Raw genomic sequence first — 19,550 nt, forward strand, 5'->3', positions numbered from 1 at the left:
TTATCTACTCAGATGTCTACTGGTGAAGCAGAAAAAGAAGACAAATGATTATTCTTGTTGCTGCAATTTGGATTGTTTTGAGCTTTGTGATGCAGTTTTATTTTTCTTCCAGGAGTATTAATTAATGTCAGAGAAGATGTGCATGGTTTATATTTCAGTAGTGCTTTTGTGGAGGGAAGGGAGCAGGTGTACTGCATATGCATAGAGTTTAACTGCAGGCTCTTTTGGAAGGTTTTCTTACTTGAAGAATCAATATCTTAAGAATTTCTGATTTTGGTTTGTAACCCTGCCTTTGAAACATTATTCTGTATAGATATGCATTGTAAGAGGATTTTTTATTTAATGGAGACTAATTCTTTAGAACTATAGAGTTGTTTGGTAGGCTTTTGTCACCCCAGGACAGCTTTACAGAAGCACAAGGAAACTGACTGCAGGAACTTTTAAAAGCAGAGTTTGACATACTGAGTTCTGAAAAAAACCAAACCTACCAACCAAAAGCCCCCCAACCACAACCCTCCCCATATTTATGGCAGTCTAACTGATGACCTCAGCCACAGTAGCCTTGTTCAACTGATCTTTGAATGATGATTGTGGTAAAATGAGCCATTTGGAACAAAGTGAAACAGTTTTTTTCCAGAGTTTTGTGGTGCTTTTGATTTCTCCTTGCTTTTGAGCTTCCTGCATCTGAATTTAAAGACACAACAGCCACTCATGTCTTGTTTTCTGTAGTATTCATTCTTGACACAGGTTTATCTAGAACTAATGTAAAGATTTACTTTGGTTTTTAGTTTTTTAAATGGTGGATGTTTTGTACAGTTTGTTCAGTCTCAGTCCAGCACAGCACTAGGCATAAATGTAACTTCAAGAGAAAACAGTCCTTTTTATCAGAGATACTTGGCTGAGGTGCTTTCAGAGTTTTATATGAGCACAGTTCACACAGTTCAGTGCTTCTCAGTGGTATTTTTTCCTTAGTGTTGCTAATTTTACTCCAAACTATCTTAAAAAGTGTATCCTACATTTTATCTTATTTTTGTTTATGGAGAATTTCAAGAAGAACAAAAAGACTGAACTCAGTTCTTCATTTGTTTTGAAGAGCATTGTTCAGTCAGCTACAAACCAGATGTTATAGCTAGAAGCAGAGAGGCACTAAGCAGGAATGCCAGAGAGAAAATAAAATAGAACTCATTATTCTAAAAAATAGTAAATGTTCCTCTGCCAAACAGCCACTTTACTCTTCATTGTTCTGCTAACCTTTGTCTTTCTGCACTGTAAAGGGCTATTTACCCCACACAGATAATTACCCCACAAGTAAAAACACTTGCTGCAGTTTTCTCTTTTGTGTATGTGTAGTGTGAGTATTCCAGACAATCTCAGAGAGAGAAAGTGGTTTTAAATGTGAAAATGTGATTTCAGAACTACAATAAGGAGGCACTTTAATCAAAATGTAAAACTCCACAATACTTATACTTTTCTTTGATTCTGACAAAATTTAAGCCATCAATGTTCTTATGATTGGCTCATTACTGCTTTGTGGCCTTTTTTTTTAGAGAAATTCTCTCTCTGATACTTAAAGAAAATCTAACCCAGTAGCCTGGGTGTAGCCTATAAACTACTGATGCTGAAAGTGGTAGAATTTCCTTGACAACATCCAATGCCTGTGAGAATTCTACTTATTTGAAGCAGTTATATTTTATGATTTCTTTTCTTATGTAATGATTAATTTTATTTTTTTTTAATTTTAAATTTGTTTAGGGTGTTTGGAGAGCGTGAACAGCCATCTATGCCAAAGAAGAAACATCGGCTGTACAGAGCATTGCCTGTCCCTTGCATTTCTCAGAAATCTGTCCAGTCCGTAGGGAGTTTTAGATTTCAGAAACGACCAGAAACAGGTGTAGTGTGTTAAATGACTTCAGTGAGCATTTTGTGTTATTTTTGTGCAAAAGAATGGGTAAGTGATGATAAAAAAATCTAGTGAACCGCTTGACTACTTATAGTTGAAGCCAGGCTTTCAGTGGAAGTTGGGTGCTTACCGTTTTTTATGTTTTGGAAATCTTGTGTCTGATTTCTCCCTTGTCTGTGCAATGAGTAAAGTAATATGACAGATACACCTAATGAATGGTGTCAGAAACATCTGAAAATAATTTAATTTACCTTTAGCACTGTTTGCATTAGTACAGTAAATATTAAACTACTGTTATTTGTTTGATACTTTCATATTTTGTGATAAATTTCTTTTTGCTCTCTCTTAAAAGGAAAATTTATAAGATTTGTTTGCAAGTTCTGTTTAACAATGCCATGCTTTGGATGCTTAATCTTATTGACAATATTATGTAATATTTGTAAATTTAGGGAGAGAAGAAAAAGAGAAACCAGTGGCCACCAGCAGATCCTCCAGCATTACAAAAAATTTCTCACAGGTGTGTTGCTCTCCTACTGGTAAAAAAATGAAGTTATATAATCTGTTTTATGTGGTTGTTTAAATTTAAAACACTTCAAATATGCCTCATGGTATTATGTCTTACATAAAACCTGCTAGCACTATAAGTTGCTAATCATGATAATCTGAAATTGCTTGGTAATCACAGCAAAAATCTTTCTTTGGTGACCTTTCATTCTGAAAATATCTATGTTCTTACAAAGTGCATTCTAATGCCAAAATCGAGGTGGCCCATCTTACCAATTCATTTTGTATAACAGTTTTTAGCATTTAAAATAACCTCTATAGATTATGTATGTAGCAAATATTTGGAACTCTAAAGGAGGATCAGAGTCTTCTGTTACTGATGAATCATGAGCCATAATGAAGGATTTCATAAAGGACTGAGTTTACAGGACAGCCCACAGTTAACAGCTCCATTCTGAGGTTTAACCAGAAGCAGAAGTCTGGGCTGAGAGGAACAAAACCATGAACAACATTCCTTGGTGCACTGCAGGAGCCTACAACTCCATTTTCTATCTCTCACCCATAAGGATATAGTTACTATGACATTTTTGAAATGGTGGAGTGAATTGCAGCTTTATTTACATTGCAATATTTTTTATTCAAATACCATAAACTAATCCAGAAGAAAGCTGGAGGTACAACTTGCAAAGTTGTGAAAACCACCAATAGTTTCATGGAGTGCAAGATCATTCATAGAAGCAATAGATTGTTAAAGTATTAGATGGAGAAATCAGAGGAGGTAGGGCCGTGAGGGGTAGAAGAGTTTGCTACTGTGTTTGCTGTGCAGGAGCTTGGGGAAGTTTCTATCTCTAAACCATCTTTCAAAGAGACGTTTCACTGGATCTATTTAAAATCAAAATTTAATGAACAACAAAATTCAGATAAAAAAGTTAGCATAACTGGTTGCAGTTTTCTTAAGAATGTCAAGGGAACAGAGGAATGAGGTGAGTAAATCATTAAATGCTTTAGAGTGAAGCCTATGTGAGAAGACAAAGCTTTCATTACAAGAGACAAGATGAAGGACAGTGACAGGACTGAGTGGGACAAGACCAGAAGAAATTTCAAGCAATTCTGATTTGTGAGTGGCTTAGGGAGTTTGGCATGATGAGGATGACAGAAGGGCTGTTGCCAGGGTAATCTGGAGATGAGGCTGGGAGTCTGGGACCTAGAATTGCACTTAGACAATTGTAGGAAGCAGTAAGTCAAGGTTAAGAGAACTTTAAGAAAGGGTGATGGCAACAAGGAAAAGAAGATGGAATCTGAGGAAAAATAAAAAGATTGGAAGAAAGAAGGTTGCTATGCTTCAGAAAGGTGTGCTGTACACTGCAGGAGTTGAGTGCCAGGCAGATTCTGCAGAACCAGCTTTTTTGTCCCCTACATTGAATAGAATTGAGTTTAATACATTTTTGTTAATTAAAAAATAAACAAGAACTAGACACTCCCTCTAAAATAATGTGTTCTTTGATGCTGAGGCGTAGATTCCTCACCCTACCCTAAAGGCACAAATACATGCTACATAGAAGAGAGATGTCTTCTGCTCCAATGAACAATGGAGTATTTCCATGTGTTCTGCAGTTTTTCAATCCCCACATGAGACCTGTGCTGACTGAGACTGATGTGGATGCTCAGTTGGCCTTCAGAGGCAGAGCCAGGCCTGCCCCCAGCCCTTTCTGTGTTGACAAGCACTGGCAACCAGGCTGTGGCAGCAGCAAACCTGCATGAAGTTTGTAAATGACATCACATTATTTGTGTTATAGAAAAGTTAATTAATCGCGTCTAGTTATTGGTGCTGTGACTAAGAATTTATTAAAAAATTACAGAAGTGGTTTTGGGTATCATGCTGTCAAAATGTAGGTAAAGCAAAGAAAAAGTTTTTACATTTTCTGATCCTTAATTTCCAGTTAAAAGAAGGGATTTCCATGGTCTAAGGAGAAATTAGAGTGATATTGTTGAAGTGACGATTTCACTTGATGCCTCATTTGAATTTTTTCTGTCTTTTAGATGGTTATTGACACTGCAGGGACTAATAAACCACAAATTGCCCATGTTCCAGCAATAGTAAATGTACAAAAACAAATTAAATTCAGGTAACTTTAATAAAATAGCTTTCATTCTCAAGGCTGGGGTTTATGGAAATAATTCACATTTAGACAAACATTCAACTTTGTCTTTTAGGCTGTCAGATCTTCCAAAGCAGTTGACTTCCAATCAACAGTTTGAGAGTGAAAATGCAGTAATGGGTAAAGTACTACTGTAATTTTTTTAATAAGGTTAGATCATATAATTATAAACCAGAAAATTCTAGGGAGCAGATTTACATTCTGGAATTAAGAGGGCCACCATTTCCATTTCTTTTCCACCTTGATTGTTTAGCTCAAAATTTAAGTATAGCAGACAAAGTCCTAATTTAAATAGAGACTTAACTGCTCAGTAATGTGCAATTTATTCTGCACTGACCATTGTGAATTAAAGGATCTGTCCAACATCTCTTGTAAATTCACACTCTAATCCCAAATTCCTTAGGTAAAATGAAATCCAGTCTTAACATCTAGCCAGAAGGCATGAGAAAATGCAAAGAAAAGGGATATAATAAACCCAGTAATTCAGGTATCCTGAAGAATCAGATCAAGATTCTTAAAAATTAAAATTATCTGGAGGAAAACATGCAGAATGCTTACAGAAAAAAACAGGGTAGTTACAAATACATCTGTAGCTTTTGAAATCACAAGGAACTGAGCTTCAGTTTAAATATTTATTTTTCTAATTGTACTGCTAATTTAGATTCATGTAAAAGATTATAGCCTAGATTTTTTTCACAAAGACAATACTGAAACATAGGACCTTAACCCACAGTGCCTGAGATGTAGCACAGTCTGAAGCTTAAAGCAGAAACTGACAGCAGAAAGTCTGATAATATTTCTTTGCGTTTCTCATCCTGACTCTTGCCCAGTTCTTTAAGCTACGCTTCATCATTGTCACATGGATGTGCTTTTTATATTGTTCCCACCTGGCTTCTATTGACTATTAGCACTCTGAGAGGGCAATAGCTGGAGTAGACAAACACAGCACTCTCAGGGAGCAATGGGCAGGTTTGAAGAACACACCAAACCACAAACAGCAGCCTGAGTAATGCTTTGACAACAGTGAGTAAGTGGCAGAACAAGAGGTAATTGTTATGGACAGAGCCACAAAGTGGATTGTTAAGAAAACCAGTCAGAATGCTTCCTTACCAACAGCAGAGCTAGTGAATGCTAGTTCAAGCTAGTGAACTTTTCTGAAGGATTCTTTCCCACAATGCCATTTTTGTGTGTCTGTTTAAAATGCTGTTATAATACAGGCAGTGATGTCTTTTTTGTGCAGCAAGCCAACAGGCCAAATGTGTCAATGAAGAAGCAGTTGAGCACATGGACTGTTCGTATGTACCTCAAGTAAGAAAAGCATTTCTTATGTCAAAAGTAAGAAGTTCATTTAGAATAGTCAAAGTGTTGTGACATATTTGATCCAGTTGGCAAGAGGCAAGCCTCAGAAACTGGTAAAGTATCGATTTGTGCATAACACTTTCATTAATGTGAGCTGGTGAAATGTTTAGAAAAAAATCTGCATTTAAAACTAATTCCTTGCACAGAACTGTAAATAAACTTAGTGCTGGCTCCACTGAGAACATATTTATAGTTAAAAGGACTAATGATATTTTGGGAAATTTGATATGTTATAAACATCATTGTTTATTTCTTTTTAATAGGATGTGCATACAGGTTTTAAGCCAAATGAAGATAATCCCAACATAGCAGAAGGAAGTGCAGAACCTTTCTTAAAAGCACCTAAAACACCTGACTTATTGGGGAAAAACCTACACTTCTCAAAAATACCTCCATTTGACTCGTATGATTTCAACTTTTATTTTGATTCTGAGCAAAAAGTTGTACTCACATTCACTGCATAAGCATTTCTGCTCTTTTTTGAAAGATACTAGAGAAAGAATTTTCTAGAAAGGTCATCTGAAAATATTTATTTTTTCCTGAGTTATGCTTGATATTAAATTTTCTTCTTACAATATCATTTCCAGTTGAAGCTGTTTTGAAAGATCAGTACTTTTCTTAGAAATATATGAGACACATTGTCTTTTCCTGCAGTAATATTTGTTACTCAGATTTCTATGTTTAAACAGGCTTTATGGTTTGTTTTTTGTTTTTTTTTGTTAAGAGGGCAGGGAGTTGGTAAGAACACCACCTCCCTTTACTTAAAAGAATTGTGTTATCTGTTCTGTGATGCAAAAAGTCATTATTGATGGAAGCTATGGGAATGTAAAAAAAAATATAAAAATAGGAAAAGGGAAAAAAATAGAAGGAAAAAGGCCATCTACATTACTTAAAAAAACTATTAATGTAGTTTCTACCTTTCTGCATTTACAGCATTCAAAATTTAGGTTGTGAAGAAGGAGGATCAAAATCTCCTGCTTTCTTTTCTTTCATGAACTTCTCCCAGAAGTCACCGGCCTTTAATTTATTTGATTCTTCTCTGTTTGGAGCACAAAATTCATCTGATGAGGTAAAAATTATTAATTGTGAACATTAAATTTCCACAAAGCAGAATATTTGAACAAAACAGCATTGACACTGAATGAGATTTTTCAGATTGATTATCTTTGTAGCAAACATTTTTTTTTTAAATATCTTGGTTGCTTTTAAGTTTGATATTCCTTGAAAATGTTTAATTCCTTTCCTGGAAATCCCCCTATGATGACTTCTAACCAAGTATGAATCTCTCTCATACGAATCATGTGCAAATATACAGTGACTCAAGTCACCAAAAGGCTTCTGGTTCAAGTGTTACAGCACAAAATTCAAGTTCTTTAGCAGATTTCACAACCCACATGCTTCTCCTGTGTGGTTTTGTCTTGATGAAGTGAAGAACAGTGAGAGGGGCAGAAAGGACAGTACATAAGGGTTACTGAACAGCAAATATGGATTAGCTATACTCAAATGGAGGAGCTTGGTAGGCAACTAAATGGAGCAGGGAATGGAATCCAGGTCTTCCATTTTCTTTGCAGGTTCCCTAACTCCAGTGCTCTAGAGTAATTTTTCCTCTCCTGGGCTATTAGGTAGATAGTTGGGGATCCAGATGTGTGCATCAGAGAGGGCTTAGGTATCACTTGGCAGTGTAGATCCACGTCCCATTATGCAAATCAAGGATTTGAGCTCAGGTAGCTCCTGTTGCAGGGGGTGTGCTCAGTCTTGTGGTTACTGGCTGGGAGCTGAATGAAGCAGGGATGAGGGAAAGCACCATTTTATTCTGGGTTTGGCAAGATATGTGTGGCTGGTGTCTCATAGCATGAACTGTGTGCAAGAGAGAACACACTGGTGTGTGGTTTGTGAATTGTTTAGGATTCAGGTGGGTTTTAAATCACCTGCTGTCAGAACACACATTATTTTGTGCCTGCTCAGCAGCAGAAGCCAAGAACTTAGCAGGCTATCGCAGATCTGGGATTCTTTAAAGTTAGTTGGGAGTTTTGAAGGACTTCAGTATCTTTTAGTTATAATCTTATACTTTTAAATCTACTTTAAATCATTTTAATAGTGACAATTAGTTATCCTGCTACTCTTTCTGGCAATATGAGGGCCTCCTCAGTAGAGGAAGTGTTTGTGTTGTTGCTTGGAGATTTTATAAAATGTCACAGATTTGAATAATTTTGAATTTTTTCAGTTTAAAAACCAGCAGTAAGGTCAGTTTTTGGACTGTTATCAGTCTGTTTTTTCCTAGTATAATGGAGGAAGGGTGTTTGCAGCTGCATGCAAATATCATAAAACCCATCTGATCAAGAACTTACCTTGCAGCTTTAGGGACTGACAGATACCTTTAAATCCAGATTTTGTAAAGGCTGCTAATATTCACTGATACAGTGTTTTTCTCACTAAAAGCAAATTAACATATTACATATCAGCATTAAAGTTTACTCTTGCCTTTCTCATTTGTTTAATTAAAATTTTGTTTACATTTCAGACAGAGGGAAATTATTCTGTGGGAAAACTGAGCTCTCTGTCCCCACACAAAGATCTTGGTAAGTCTGAAGCTCAGATGTGCTTGTGTTTATCAGCTCTCTTCTGCTGGTTTTCCTGTGACTGACAGGCTCATGATTCAGCTTAACAGAGTTCCTTTGGTTGTCTGAAAGGATGTTCAGTTGTGATAATGTAGCTCTGTGTTTTATTGTGCTCATTTATGTTTTAACTAAATCTTTAGCCTAAATCTTCCCTTGCATGTTGGGACCCAAATGTCTGATATATCATGGAAAAGAAGAGGTATGAGAAAGAAAGAAAGAAATAAGAATAGAGATAGCTGTGTTTGAAACAAAATGAGAGGACTTGTAAGGGAGAAGAAAAAGTCCAAGTATTTCTATGACTGATCAATTTTTTCTCTAAATAAACACATTTGCAGATTCTGCTTACAAATACCTCTGTTGCAGAAATGTTTTGCTGTTTTAAACCATTCAAGTGCTTCACACTTCCTTCTATGTCAATTCTAATAACAAGCCCCTGGAAATACCATCTCTGGTGCAGCAATAAACACACAACTGTAGGGTGATGCTCAGTGGGATATTTGGCACAATATATTAATAAAGAAGCATATGCTGAATGCAGTATTATCTCAGATTGAATCTAATTACAAATATTATATGTATTCCATATAGGAAGCTTCTTTGGGAAACCAGAAAATGAGGATGCATTTACCTTTCCCTTCCACTCAGAATCAACTTCTCATGCATTTGGAGATGGAAAGGATGACGTTGGTTTTTCATTTGCATTTGGACAGGATCAGAGATCACCCCAGTTTCCTTCTATGGGAGGTTTTCATTCTTCCATACAAAATACAAAGCCATTTACACTCTTTTGAATACCTTTTAAATTACTTTCCTACTTAGCCTTGAGAAATGTTTCCAGTTTCTTGAGTTAAAGTACAAAGCATTTATTCTCCTTCTGTTTCTTTTAAGAACACATTATTGCAATTGCTGCAATGTGTGTTCATCAACACCACCTTTCTGTGATTTTCTTATTTATCTTTGAAATGTGTTTGTTCATAAAATATTACTGTATGCTCTTGCTAAACTGGCACTCACAAACAGAAATATAATTTTAGGATAGAGTGTTAATTCAATGTCTCTGAGAAGGTTTAAACATATAGATAAGAACTTTCAGCTTCTGATATAAATTAAATTACTTGTGTTAATGACTGTTGTAGCAGTTAAAACTGAATTTGAATTAAAGACAATGTTTGTAAGTATTCTGTGTATAACAGCTGATTTATAAAATATTTGAAATAAACATTTTTGTTAATTTTATGTAGTTTTGTAGGTATTTCTTAATATCTGAAGTGGAACAATGTTGCAATTGTAATATTTAACTTCCTTTCTTCCTTTCTTCTTCCTTTCCTTCTTTTGTTTTCTTTCTTTCTTTTCTTGCTTCTCCACTATCTAATGTCTTTCAAAAAAGACAGAGACAGTTCCCAAAGTCCAGCTGTGGTCAGTACAAGTATGTCCCTCATTTTCCACAAAGGAGAAAGAATGGAAATTCATTTTCTTATGGAAAGAATGGCTGTTAGGACAATATCAGGGTTACTCAGCAAGGAATGCTGACTGTTCTGAGCCACCAGAGCACTGTGCCCTGGGAATCCCTTAGAACCATATTCTCTAGAGCCACAACTTTCATATTTATGGCCTTTGAAGGCAATACCAGATCACTTTGAAGATATTTTTTCCAGTTACAGATGAAACATAGGTTACTAATTTTTGAAACTCCTCACAAATCTATAAGGGAATTTGGTTTCCCAGTCACTTGCTATGAGAAAACTCCCTTCCTGACAGCAGGCAAGCAAAATAAAGAGAGGGCCACAACATTCAGCAGACTTCAGAGAAGAGATTGCAAATGCACAAATGAGTCAGAGGGGCACACAGACTGAGAGGAGCAAGTGGCCAAAAATCTTCCTACCTGTAGAGTCTGCACAGTCTGCCAAATAAATGACAACAAAGTCCCAAGGGGAGTAGAGTCCTTTCCCCTCTGCTGTCCTGCAAAACCCTTAAAGGGCAAAAGCTTGATTATCTATGCCACTGTTTCTTTTCTGCCAAACTCCTAGATGCATCAGGACTATTTTCATGTCCAGAGAATTGTGAAAATTGGATTTTTTTTTAAACTGGAAGTGAATCAGGAAATTTTAGTGAAATCATGCTGAGGTCCAACTACTAAGAAGTGAGACACAGATTTTCTAATCTACTGCATACCTGTTAATCTGAAAATCCCAATGGAAAGGCAAGTTTGAGTCCCTACCTTTTATTTGGGGCAATGTTTATGATACACTGCTGACAGATATTCTGAGATCATTTAGAAAACCAAAAGTCTTATTTTGTTTGCTCAGTTATTCCATAACTGAAGATCTTTCCTGATGAATTCTGTTAACTAACATCTAAGATGTTCCAATGTAGAAGGCAAGGCTGCTGGTTGAAGTGGGAGAAACCACAGTCCTAGGTCTTGCTGGAAGTTTCCTGACACAAATTGGATAGGCTGATTAATAACAGAGAAGAGAAAGCTGCTTCAGAAGAGGCAACCTCTCAGCATTTGGGATACTTCTCTGAGTTCTGAGACCATGAACTGCTTATAAACACACACGGGGATTTTTTCATTGGCACCTGTAAAATTCCATGTAGAAATGGTCCCTGGTTATGCATATAAAATCAATAGCAGTCATGTTGATGGATTGCTGACACTGGTGCATCTCTCACTGCCCAGTGTCAGTTCATTCTGCCCTTGACACACTCACATGCTGCACCCATTTCTAGCCTGAAAGATGAGTGGAGACAGATTCTCTTGTCAGCATAGCAAGGGCTGCTAGAGAGCAAAACCATGTACTGCAGGTATCCCACATGTGTGACTGCACTGGAGCACAGGAACCTCCAGAAACAACAGCAGCAGGGAGCTGCAATCCCTTCAAAGCTGTGCAGCTGTCAGCAAAGTGCAATATGGACACTGCACTTGTGCTGAGTCCTTGGAGGTGCAGGTGCCTTTCTGTTCTCTCCTTGGATTGTGCTGAGTAAAACAGAGTTCAGGCTCACAGCCAAGCCCAAAGGTACTAACAGCAAAAACCCCTCTTAAATAAGCAGGGCTGGGATTTGACTTTAAATCTTGTAAGAGTATCCTAACCAGAAGGTAAATGTTTATTTTTAGAGCCCTGTTATCTTTACTGTTCCACTTAGGTATTTAATGAAGTTTTTGACAGAAAACCACTTCACTTGAAATATTGCTTGAAAAAGCTAATGTGCCACACTCCATTAGGTTAAATAAATATTAATAATAAATATTTTGTGTCACCAACCATATAGGAAATATAGTGATACTTGAATAAATAAATAAATTTTTGAGTTTTTTGAGTAAAAATCTTTGAAGAAGTTTACTAATGAAATTGACACTCTTATCTGCTGCTGTGGTGAGGAAGACAGCAATGCCTTGGTTTTCTTTCTCCCACAGAAATAACAGGTATGTGGAAATGCCATTTTTCTGATCAGAAATAACATAGAGAGGATTTCTGCACATCTGCCTTGTTCTGCAGTGTGGTCTTCCAGTAAAAAAAAAAGTTTTAATTTCTGAAGCAACATAACATCATGACTGGAGCACCATCTACTTTTTTAACTGTTAATTTTACTGATACATAAGTGTAAAGCACATTTATAAACACTTGGGGATATCTGGCTGACAAATAAGCAACTGTTGTATAAGTTTGACACTAAACAATTTAATTTAGAAACTATGAGATAAAGACTAATGTCCCAGGGGTTGTGGAATATAAGATTTATTTTCATGTACTGCTGTTTTATGCCTTCAGGCACCACTTTTAATAGGAAATAAGACATTCAGCAAACTGTTCCCACTCAAAAATTGAGTTTCATGTTCAGAGCAATTTATGAATTTTCTGTAACTTCAGTCCAAGAATATCAATCTAAAGTGCATATGCCCAGTTTAACAGTCTGCAGGACAAAATTTGTTGTGCTGTTATGTATAATACTTAAGGTGATAAAACCACAAGAGTTATTTGTATTTTATATCAGAAAAACTGTATGAATAAGGCAACTGAGAGTGTTAAAATTGTCTCTTTACCACAGTGAATTGTCAATGGCAACGTGTGAATACTTTGAGGAAAACAAAAGGTTTATGTCATTACATTGCAGGCTCTTCTAATTGCTCACTGATTTTATCTGTAATATAACAAGAGCAACCAGAATTCTGAGTTGGGAAAACTGCAGTGCTATAAGTGATAACAAACCTGGAGTTACAACCCACAGAACAGATCAGAGAACACTGTATGTAAGTAGTGGATTTATCTCTAGCTATCTATTGAAGCACTGAACCCCCCAGAAATTCTGTACATAATTTCATCCCCAGTCTGGGCTTTACACAAATTTTTAAAAAAATAGGTTTAGTTTTTCATTTCAAGGCCATGAACACAGTTAAAACTTCATGTTGGGAGTAACAGGCCATCTCTGCATGTATGTGGGTAAATGCAGGCTTTGGGGGCAGGGGCAGGTGAATCACTGCATCCTAAGGAAACAATCTTACACTGCAGCATTAATACATTTAAGTATTTCAAGGAAATAAGCTTTAGGTGCTACATATTGTAACAGATTGGAATGTGTAGACTTACAGTATTAGATGGTCATAATCCCCCCAGTGCAAGGCTGATTGCAGGGGTAGCAAGAGTTGGCTAATCCTTTTGGGCCAATGGCATAAAACAAGGATTAGTTTTTCATTTACTGCAACTGAGTGGGTCATTAGGATCCAAAGACACTAATGAGCCTGAACAGGCAATTGGATTCTGGTTTCAGAGTTATGGGCTAGTTTGAAAGGAGATTGATTGTGTCTTTTAATGATTTAAAACATGATGTCTTGGTGACCTTTTGCCTGAGAAAAATGAATGAAGGATATATCCGTGGAACACAAACCTGGAATGCTGACTTTTTTCCTTCTGAAACTTGAGTTGTTGCCAGATTCGTTGCCTTAGAGGCTGAATGGCTCATTTAGAAATATCTCTGTTGCCTTGCTTTTATGTTCTGCTCTTGATGTCTCCAGAGTTGACACAAGTCACATGCAATCAAGTCTGTATTCCTGGTGGACAGGCACTGTCCTAATATTCTCTGACTCACACCCAGGTTGTTTGCAGCTCAGCAGTTCTGCTTCCAGACACTTCACTTTGTGTTCTGATGCTAACATCTTGCTGAGAAATTGCCTCTTGGCACGTTGTTTCTTGGATCCTGTACCTTGCTTGATTTGGTGTGAAGATGATGCTCTTTTTAGCACATGCAACACGTTACTTTTGGAAAGGTAAATCTTCCCCCCCACCTTGCTACATCCCAGACTTTTTTGTTTTCATGGATCACTTGAATTTAGCAATAATAGATAGCTTCTCTTTGGTTTCATTCAATTTAAGCAAGGGTATGAAAGAATATCAAAAGATGGACATTACCATGCTAATAGAATATTTAGACATAAACACAAAAAAAAATACTTTGACTGTTATGACTCTATAGGAGAAATAGTGTCAAAAGTTTTAATAACATGAAGTTAATTTTCTGTATCATGCCACAGTCCACAAAGCATACACAAAATTATTTCATACAGTGCAGGACTTGATCCATTATCCTTTGAGCCTTGGCTTGGGGAAAGGAAAGAAGTAGAGGATCAAGTTACAAGAAGTTCTTGCTAGTGGGGAACCAGCTGTTCTGACTGGTGGGCAGCTTGGAAGCTGACAGTCCATGCTGAAACTCAGTTTTGAGCTTGCAGTTCTTATCTGCTCCCTTCTGCCAGAGCAGGACTGCCTTGAGCTAAGTGTGGTCTCCTGCTGCTCTTTTCTTTTTCTTCAGGCACATGTGGCAAGTTTTAACTGTTTCCACAAAATTCCTGATGCTGTGATCAGTCATGTTCACTGCCACAGCTGCAAAGGAATCCTGTCCAGAAGTTATGGATAAAAAGTAGTTAAAAATGTTTCATAACAATTACAAAACCCCTGGAAGGACTATTTCCATTGCATTCCAGGGAGATGCCGAGACTCTGAAGCACTCTAGCCATTCCCTAAGTTGTACAATACAATTCCAAATCGTGCCACATGGGCTTAAAAAATCCCTGGGCACAATAGATTCTTCAAGGTGATTTTTTTCCTTGGGAATGAACACCACCACTCGTGTATCTTGCTCTGCATACACTGAAGGAGTTGTCATAGGCAGCTGCTTATTTATTTTTCTCCCTCACAGCTGGAAAAGGCTCTTGGAAAATACATAAGTTGTTACCAGTGTGATATTTAGTGAGGAGGTGTTAAAGCAAGGCCTGACCACCTCTGCTTAGTGCAAACACAGTGTTGCCACTGCTGCTGTTTTATTAAAGGAGAGTGAAGCAAAGCCATGGCTTCTTAGATGTTCTAAAATTTTTCATCTTGACCTAATACTTGTGACTAATCATCAGAAACTAAAGAGCAGTAGAGTTCTGATGAAAAAAGATGTAAACCATGGATTACATGGAAATCACCACTGAACTTAAGGGTGCTTCTGGACCCAGGTTGGCATCCAGCCAGAGCACTTAAAATCTGGTTCTGTGAAGTAGGTCATGACTTCATGTAAATCTCCATCTTGGATTTTGCTCTTCCCAGCTTCCCAAAAAATAGATCTTTCATATATCTCTAGCATGGGAGAAGCATTCTGATCATATAAAAAGGGGGATCAGTGATTGGGTAGATTTTTCTGCTCTATCACTTGTAGACAGAGTAATGTCAAAATTGCCAACTGTACTGGCAAGTTTTTGAAGAATTGTTAAAAGAGCCAAAACTTGGATGGACAGAAGAGATGAATTTTCCAGATCTTTCTTTTCAATAATGCTGAGATATTCTTGTTGCTTATCAATATGGAACTTGGATTATTTGTGTTGCATTGGAATTAAATATGGTCCTTAGGTGAGTTTTGCCACATGATCACAGTCATTGAGCATCCACAATCCTCATTAATATGACAATGAATAGAGTTTGGGGATAGATTGTTCTAAAGCAGAAAAAAATTTCTGTGTTGCCAGAATTTCCTTGGCATTACCTTGGGAGTGTCTGTGACCCAGAGCAGAAGCAGGAGGTCAGAGTGTTGAGGCACAAGTCTTATTTTGGTGTGTGAATGCCTTGTTTCCAGCAGAGTAGGGCTGGCAGCAGCCTACACTGCCCTGTGTGTTTATCACAGCTAGCTCACATATTGCAGTGTCAATATTTTATCAGAGAACACTTTACAACACAAAAAGGGGAAAAAAAAGGAAGGATGCTCCAGTGGATGCTGTATATGTTTCAGATTCCTCTGTTGAGTTTTATCTGAGCTGACATTACTGGAATAAAGTAGATTGTCAAAGGCTGGGCAGAGTGCTTTTATCATTTGCAAGTATTGGCATAGAGTAAAATAATGATTCAAATTTCTGTTTTCTGTCTTTTGTGGATTCCTCTGTCAGTTATGGTGATGCTTTTGACATGGGAGTGCTGCTGGGTTAGTGATTTCTTCCAGAGCTTCAGAAATAGTGAAGTTATCTGTTATCATCATCAGATCAAGGCTGACAGTTGATGGTCAGTGCTTATGTATTGTCTTTGCAAGTTACAAAAATGAAGTTAGGAGCAGCAAATGCATCTCTCCACTTTTATAAGGCTAATTCCTTGGGATTATTTGCCATCTACTTATATCCAGACTTGGTAAAATTTTTGGTAATACTTAAGTTGTGCAGAGCAACTTCAGACAAGATACTGTGTGGGTTTGATGGGTGGTTTTTAGTTTGTTTTGGTTCTTATTGTTTTGGGTTTTTAGGCAGGGAAGATAAAAGTTCTACACTGAGCATATCTCTTAAAAGCTCATAGTGTTATGGAAATATTTAGATGTCTACAAGCTCCTGAATGGAAGCTGCTATTAAAACAGGTGTGGGCATCTATTGTCTGTTATGCCACATGTCACAGTACAGTGACTCTTTATAGCTTTATAACCTAATTATCCACACAGGTAACATTTAACTACACATGAAATATCCCTAGCTGGACCACTGTTCCTTATACAGAGAATTCTGGTTTTGAGGGTGGTAACATGAATACAGTTTAATCAATGTGCCAGCATGCTGCAAGGGCATGTAGTGATGGGACAAGGAGGAGTGGCCTTAAGCTGAAGGAGGGCAGATTTAGATTAGATATTAGGAACAAATTCTTTACCCTAAGGCAAGTGAGGTGCTGGAACTGGTTGCCTGAAGCAGCTGTGGACTCATCATCCCTGGATTTGTTTGAGGCCAGCTTGGATGGGACTCCCCTGGCCTAGTGGAAGATGTCCTTGCCTATGGCAGGGGGTTGGAACTAAATGGTCTTTAAGATTCCTTCCAAGCCAAACCATTTCATTACTCTATGATTCTATACCAAAAAAAAAAAAATAGGGAGAGAGAACAGAAAATTTTAAATATTGCAGTCAAAATTAGCTGTTCACTCACATGACAAAATGATAAGTGAGTATCAAAGCACACAACTGCCTTGTGCTGTATTTGGAATGCAGACCTGTGGAGATATAAAGTATAACCAGTGTGACTGAGGTCTGGGCAGGAGAAAACAATAGTCATTGCTGAATCATACTGATAAATGTGGCTGAGATTTCAGGAACCACTAAAACTAAAAATAAAAAACTAAATAAAACTTAGTTTTATGCAATCAGCTGTTCCTAAATAAAATAATCAGCTGGCTTTTTTAATCACTGTAGGTGAGAACTGGGTAAATTTTGTGTACATACTCCTAGCTGGGAAAACATCACTGCTGTTAGGACTCTCCAGATTGTTTTGTGAGGAATACTTCCCATTCCCTATCAGTGAAAGCAAGGATGTGTCTGAATTACTGTGTAGTTATAGCTGGGAGAGCCATGCAGCAATTATCATTTATATTAGAGTGCCCACAGGGCACAGCTTCGTTTAGGGCCTCATTGTGTTACACACAATGAAGGAGTCCAGGCCTTAAACATTTTACAGTTTAAAAAGACTGACAGACAATGAAGGGCTGGATGATAAAATGCTGAGTGCTTCCCAAAAATTCTAAGCAACTTGACTGGAAATCAAATGTGATTAGTGCGTTGCAGTACCAGTCAGTCTGAGCTATGTAGAATCCATGAAAAAGAAAGAATCAACTAAAATAGTAAAGAATAAACAATTCCCACTAATTTGGTAGCATTTGCAGAAGGGAGAAAGTCTTAACTAAATGCTAAGCCTTTGGAAATAGTGCTAGTTGGAAAAAAAAAAAGGAATTCCTCTCATTAGCCAGATTTTGTTAGGATGTCTCAGGAAGGCACTGTGCACCAAACCCAAACCAGGCCATTTCCACTAGATCAATGTTCCTGACGAGCCGTGCTCTGAGCAGAGTTGTCAGCAGGAACTTAAGCTGGGAGAAATTTATAAAATCTGAAAAACAGCAGCTTTCAAAGTGTTGAATGTCCTTTCAAGTGCTTGTCAGTCTAGGAAGATGATGAAAGAACATATCTGATGAGGGAAAGAGAGGCAAATGGCAAGAAGGAAAAAGCTGTAGAGGGAAAAAGAGACAAACTGACAATTAGTGCCTGAGATGTAACACATTTCCTCCTGCTTACCCCAAGATTGTAGTAAGACTTCAGGCAGGATTGATCAATGTCTGCATGTTTCAGTGTTTTCAGAGGTGGTTTCAAGCAGGGGAAGGTGGATTTGTGGCATGGGTACATGTCCCCAGCCCTTGGCATATTTCCTTTTATCGGGGGCTGCAGCAACAGCTCCTGTGCGGGGCAGTGTCAGTCAGCATGAAGGACTCTAGGCAGCCCCAAGGTGCCAGGTGAGTCACCTGGGAAACCAGCCTTGTTTTTCCTATCATAAATACTGGCTCTGGGATCATTTTTATTGTCATTACTCCAGTCAGCACTGCAGCTTCTGGCAGCTGCTGAGGGAGGCGGAAAGGAGGCCGCCCATATGGTGAGCGCATCGTACCAAAGGTGCCTCAGCGTTTGGGAAGATCCCCACAAATGTCACTGGTGGGTCACTTAAGGCCTGATTTTATATCAGAAAAGTCAATAGGGATTTTGGCATTTATTAGTAAGAGCAGAAACAAAACCTTAATCCCTGGTAATTCTGTTTGTATTACATTATACACAGTGTCACAGATGTGCACAGGACTCTGTGAAAAACACGGGGTCATATGCTGCTGTCACCTGCTCTCCTAAAACAATGGGGCTGAAGCCAGAGTGGACCTGCAGGAAGGCAGCCCTGGGCCACTGCTTTAGGCCACCAATTTCATTTTTTCCATCCTCTGGGAGAAAAAACAAATTTGGGGGAAGTAGATGTGTGTCACTAAATTTACTGATGCCACCTCCAGCCTCACTGCTGGTGAGCTCTCAAGATGCTGAGAGTATCACTTGACCAGATGCAATCTTGGTTCCTGAATGTGTTGTAAGATCTGGAGCAGAATGACAGACAAGAAGTGAAGGCAGGGACATTGAGACAGAGGTTCAAGCAGGGGAGGACAAGCAGAAAAACACAAAATAAGCAAGAAAGCGGGATATGAGAAAAGAACAGGATCATGAAGCGTGAAGAAGGAACACTGGGTGGGAAAACAGATCCCCAAATGGGTCCTGTTAATTCCAGCTGAGTCACTGTTCTTTGACCCAAATGCTTTATCTCCTCAGTGTCTCCTCCCTGCTGCGCTCTGGCTCCAGCGAGCACCGGGCACCACTCTGAGGCCATGGCCAAATCCTGCTGGGCAGGGACCTCTGCTTTCCTACTGCTTTTGCAGCTGATTGTGGGGACCTCAATGGCTGATTACATCAACTTAGATGGGCAGTGATCTGAGGAGATGCTGAAGTAAAGACACAGCAAGTAAAACCATTGCTGAGATAAGACAGTAGCAGAGATGTGGAAACCCTGGTGCAGAAATGCCCGAGTGTCCGTGCGCTCCCACTTACGTAACTCCCCCGTTGTGCAAAGTGCCAGCCCTGGCACTCGGCACTGCCACACTGGCCTGGCCTGACCAAGGCATAAAGTATCTTTTCATTTGGTGCTTGCTGACAACGTGCCCCATTGTT

General features: G+C 38.2%; 1 protein-coding gene across 1 annotated transcript in view; it reads left to right on the forward strand.

Annotated features, from left to right (window-relative positions):
* Positions 1–9,776, forward strand: part of C5H14orf39 (chromosome 5 C14orf39 homolog) — a 31,192-nt gene extending 21,416 nt beyond the window's left edge. Inside the window, exons 11-19 of the mRNA XM_033515349.1 lie at positions 1,753–1,889; positions 2,350–2,417; positions 4,445–4,530; positions 4,619–4,683; positions 5,804–5,871; positions 6,186–6,325; positions 6,856–6,991; positions 8,444–8,501; positions 9,129–9,776. Coding sequence (XP_033371240.1) covers positions 1,753–1,889; positions 2,350–2,417; positions 4,445–4,530; positions 4,619–4,683; positions 5,804–5,871; positions 6,186–6,325; positions 6,856–6,991; positions 8,444–8,501; positions 9,129–9,331 — 961 coding nt within the window. The 3' untranslated portion in view covers positions 9,332–9,776. The remainder of the gene's footprint in view (positions 1–1,752; positions 1,890–2,349; positions 2,418–4,444; positions 4,531–4,618; positions 4,684–5,803; positions 5,872–6,185; positions 6,326–6,855; positions 6,992–8,443; positions 8,502–9,128) is intronic.
* Positions 9,777–19,550: the final 9,774 nt, after the last annotated feature.

This window comes from Parus major, chromosome 5, assembly GCF_001522545.3.
Source record: "Parus major isolate Abel chromosome 5, Parus_major1.1, whole genome shotgun sequence".
NCBI lineage: Eukaryota > Metazoa > Chordata > Aves > Passeriformes > Paridae > Parus > Parus major.